Genomic DNA, 3,667 nt, shown 5'->3' on the forward strand with positions numbered 1-3,667 from the left:
TGTTAGAGCAAACTGTAAATGCAATATAAAAAGTACAGTATAAGAAATAGGGAAGACATTGAGGAGTGAAATTTGTTTGTATAATTTCTTGATGTTATTTACTGATTAAATGATATATGTGTATTTCAATTCATACTGCTTAAACATCCTCAGGACTGAAGTTGGTATTGGAAATAGCTATGATGCAATGGGCTGGAATCAGATTACAACATGAGGGCGTGCGACAAGTGTTAATGGAAATTAGGAGGAAACATTGGAAATCCATACAAAAGGAGGTTATTGCAGCCATTTGGGGGTACTGATCTACCATACATGGAGGGCTCGGAATTGGATGCTGTTCAAAGGAGAAACTTTATATACAGAGAGGGTCATTAAGCAAAACAAAGAGGAGTTGATGGGTAGATTGACTTTACCTTGCCTACACAAGAAACTTCATAGATCGATGTAGGGGTTTAATGCAAAGATTACACTTGTAAGTTGTAACTAGTTTATTTGTTTCTTTCTGAGGGCGGTGATCATCTGGCTTGTTCAAAGGAGATGTCGAGGTGCTCTTTGACTTTTAATAATTTATAAACATAAAATTCCTTATTCATTCAAAATTAGTCCTAATCTGGAAAACTTTCAGGTATTATGAGGTGCGTTATCTGAGAAGCATCTATGTTTCATACAAAGATGAGAGCAATTTTCATGTGCATTTCAGGACCTTAATAGTGTTAATCTGCTTTTCTTACATCGATATTGATAGGTAATACCTGTAATGATTAAAACGAGTGGTGTTATGATAAATGCAAGTTATTCCTTCTTTTTTGTTTTTTTTTTTCTCTTGTTAAATCATGTTGGAATTAGGAGTAAAATTTTTGTCTAGGAAGGTCATAGCAAAGTGTAATGTTAACTAATTAGAAGCCTTTTCTATCAATGACAATACATAGATATGATAACGAATACAGAGTCTCTAACAGAATATCCAAAGTACAAGTAAGGAATAAGTAGTAATTAACAATGTTGTAATAAAAATCAGGTTTTCATTCAACATAAGTTTATACATGGCTGGTGTTACCTGAATATTATAAGAAAAAGCTCTTAGCTGGCAACCTAGGGCTAAGATGAAATAAAAACTAAAAGTAGCAAATAAGAAAAAAAGATAATATAGCCATGAGAATAACAAGAACTATTCATGCAAGGCAACTTTTTTTCTACAGATAGGGCAATTGTTCTTCTCTGATAGCCAAGTGAATATGCAACTCCTATGGAATACATGGGAGCACGGTGTTGTCACCGCCACCACTGATTCATCACAAAATTTCCCAAAGCAAATAGGGCATAAGTCCTCTGCCAACTCAAAATTATGCACAATATTCTTCAATAATACTTCCCCCACTGTCATAATCTTCAATCCACATAGCAGCTCCCTAAATTCTTGTTTTTTCCCATCGAATACATTTTCAGAACAAAAAAACAAAGCGCGCTCCAACAAGTAATTAGACATAGAATGAAGGATGTCTTGAATATCAGAATTTTCAACATCAAACTCTATATCAAGTCGAGCCAAATATAGTTCAGCCGTAGAATAAAATCCATTTAGATATAAATTTCTCCTCTTATTATCAGACTCTAGAACTCCATACATGTAAAAATTAACTACATTTTCATGGCTGCTCTCACTAACATTATTCCACAATATCTCGTACATATTACTAATATTAGTTAAGCAGATCATATCCCTTGAAGATTCCGCCTCCTCATCCGAGTCCGAGTCCGAGATCACGTCCACGTATGCGGACATGTCCACGTCCACATCCACGTCCACGTCCACGGTCACCACAATCTTAATGCCTTCCGGATGTGATAAGGCACAGAAGGTAGTTTTACAATAACAGCTTCTCAAATAAGCTGAGATAGTTTTGGCTAAAGAATGAGTTGGGTCCAAACAGAACAATTTAGATGGGGACAAAGCATTGCTAATGCTTTTAACTAGATCTACAAATGTGGATTCTGTATCTGCATTTACTAACACGAAAGGTTGGATAATAGGAGTAATATTATTTTTGACTCGAAAAATCAAAAATCCATATTCGGGTAATAAAGCCCCAAACTTCCTACAATGACTGTATACATGGCTCACCATATGTTGGTGCTTCCACTTGAACACCCTGATCTTCATTCCCGTGACACTTTCACATGAAAACGCCATCCCTTCTCACTTATTGTAAACGAAACAGAGCAGCTTTATTTATATAGAATCAATATTTTCCTATGTATATGTGAAGTAGGAAACAAATTCAATATTTCCGGCTGTGTTTTGGTGAGAATAACAGAGTTTATTTTCCTTTCCGGAATTAACTTCGTATTCAACTTCAAAAAATGGTAAGTTTAGTTTATGTTATATAGGAAATAAAGAAAGAGTAGGAATTCTAAGTAGTTTAGGATTTATTATTTGGTAGTTATTTAATTATGTCTAGTTAGAATTTGTTTGTCATTCCTTATGTAGGAATAGGTTTTTTTAGTACCAGTTTAATTTGGTTTGTTAGTATTATAAAATAGGAATGTCTTATTATATATTTTCATATAAGGCTGTTTAAAAAAAGTATTGCTTTATAGGTAATGGATTATTGGTATAGCAGTTTCACTAATGATTATTGAAAGCTTCCAGGTATGTTTCTCGTAGGCTCTCCAATTGTGGCTCAAAACGTCTTTGCTTCTTACATGTTATGTGTTTTTCTAGAATCAAACTATATAAAAAGTATTATAAATTATAATAGTTAACAATTTAAAATATTTAAAAGACATATAATAACCGATCAAAGAACAACTTAGTTGACTCTCGAAATTTCAATCGTGTCACAAAAATTTGGACGGAGAGAATAAAGTGGTCATCTTAAAGCATTCACAAGTAGAGAAATCAACAGTGGCTGATAAAACATTCACAATTATGCTTTCCTCTGGTGTTAAATATTTCATAACAATTTCTGAAATTTGTTCAAAATTATCTTTGGAGTTTCCATGAACCGGGACCGTAGGTATTCCAGGCAAATCCACCATAGTCAAGTCAGGAACACCATTCTTTTTCACTATGAGTGTTAAAGGGATGTTGGATATTCCCTTACCATGTCCAGCAATCTCATTAGTTGCAAGAATAATGGCCTCTGCTACGTGAAATTCATTGGTTGGAACTGATTTTCCAGTATACGCTAAAGTAATTAAACTTTGGTCTCATTGTGATTTTGGACCCTCATGATGAGAGGCACTCTAGTGCAAATGCCATTCCCTCTAGGAAGGCTAATTCCGGAAAGTGATTCAATCACAATTGACTTCCCAAAAGACTGATCGCCGACAACCATAATAGTAGGCAGCTGGATACCTTCTTGCATGATGTTGAGGTGCCTAAGCTTGTCCACACAGTCGAGAAGGGGTCGAATTCTATCATTTAAGGATGAAATAATTGGTGCATGAACACCAGAAACTTTTGGTTCTATTACTGCAATATGTTTTGGATCATCAACTTGTAGTGGTTATTCACTAGAAGAAGATCCATTCACCATTTTGCTGAACATCATGGTGAGTATGGCAAAAAATGTTGTGGTTTTGCAGCAAGGTGTAGTTTGTAGAGTCTACTTGGATATTGGTTGATAAATCCAGTCTTGATGACCACACGATTCATAATATCCAT

General features: G+C 34.8%; 1 protein-coding gene across 1 annotated transcript; it reads right to left on the reverse strand.

The window, feature by feature from the left end:
- Positions 1 to 2,838: 2,838 nt before the first annotated feature.
- Positions 2,839 to 3,667, reverse strand: LOC125818313 (putative dynamin-related protein 4A). The gene is given in 3 exon segments (XM_049497854.1): positions 2,839 to 3,209; positions 3,212 to 3,475; positions 3,613 to 3,667. Coding segments are annotated over 3 exon segments (690 nt in total).

This window comes from Solanum verrucosum, unplaced genomic scaffold (genome assembly GCF_900185275.1).
Source record: "Solanum verrucosum unplaced genomic scaffold, falcon-dt-bn FXZP01000253.1, whole genome shotgun sequence".
In the NCBI taxonomy this organism is placed as follows: domain Eukaryota; kingdom Viridiplantae; phylum Streptophyta; class Magnoliopsida; order Solanales; family Solanaceae; genus Solanum; species Solanum verrucosum.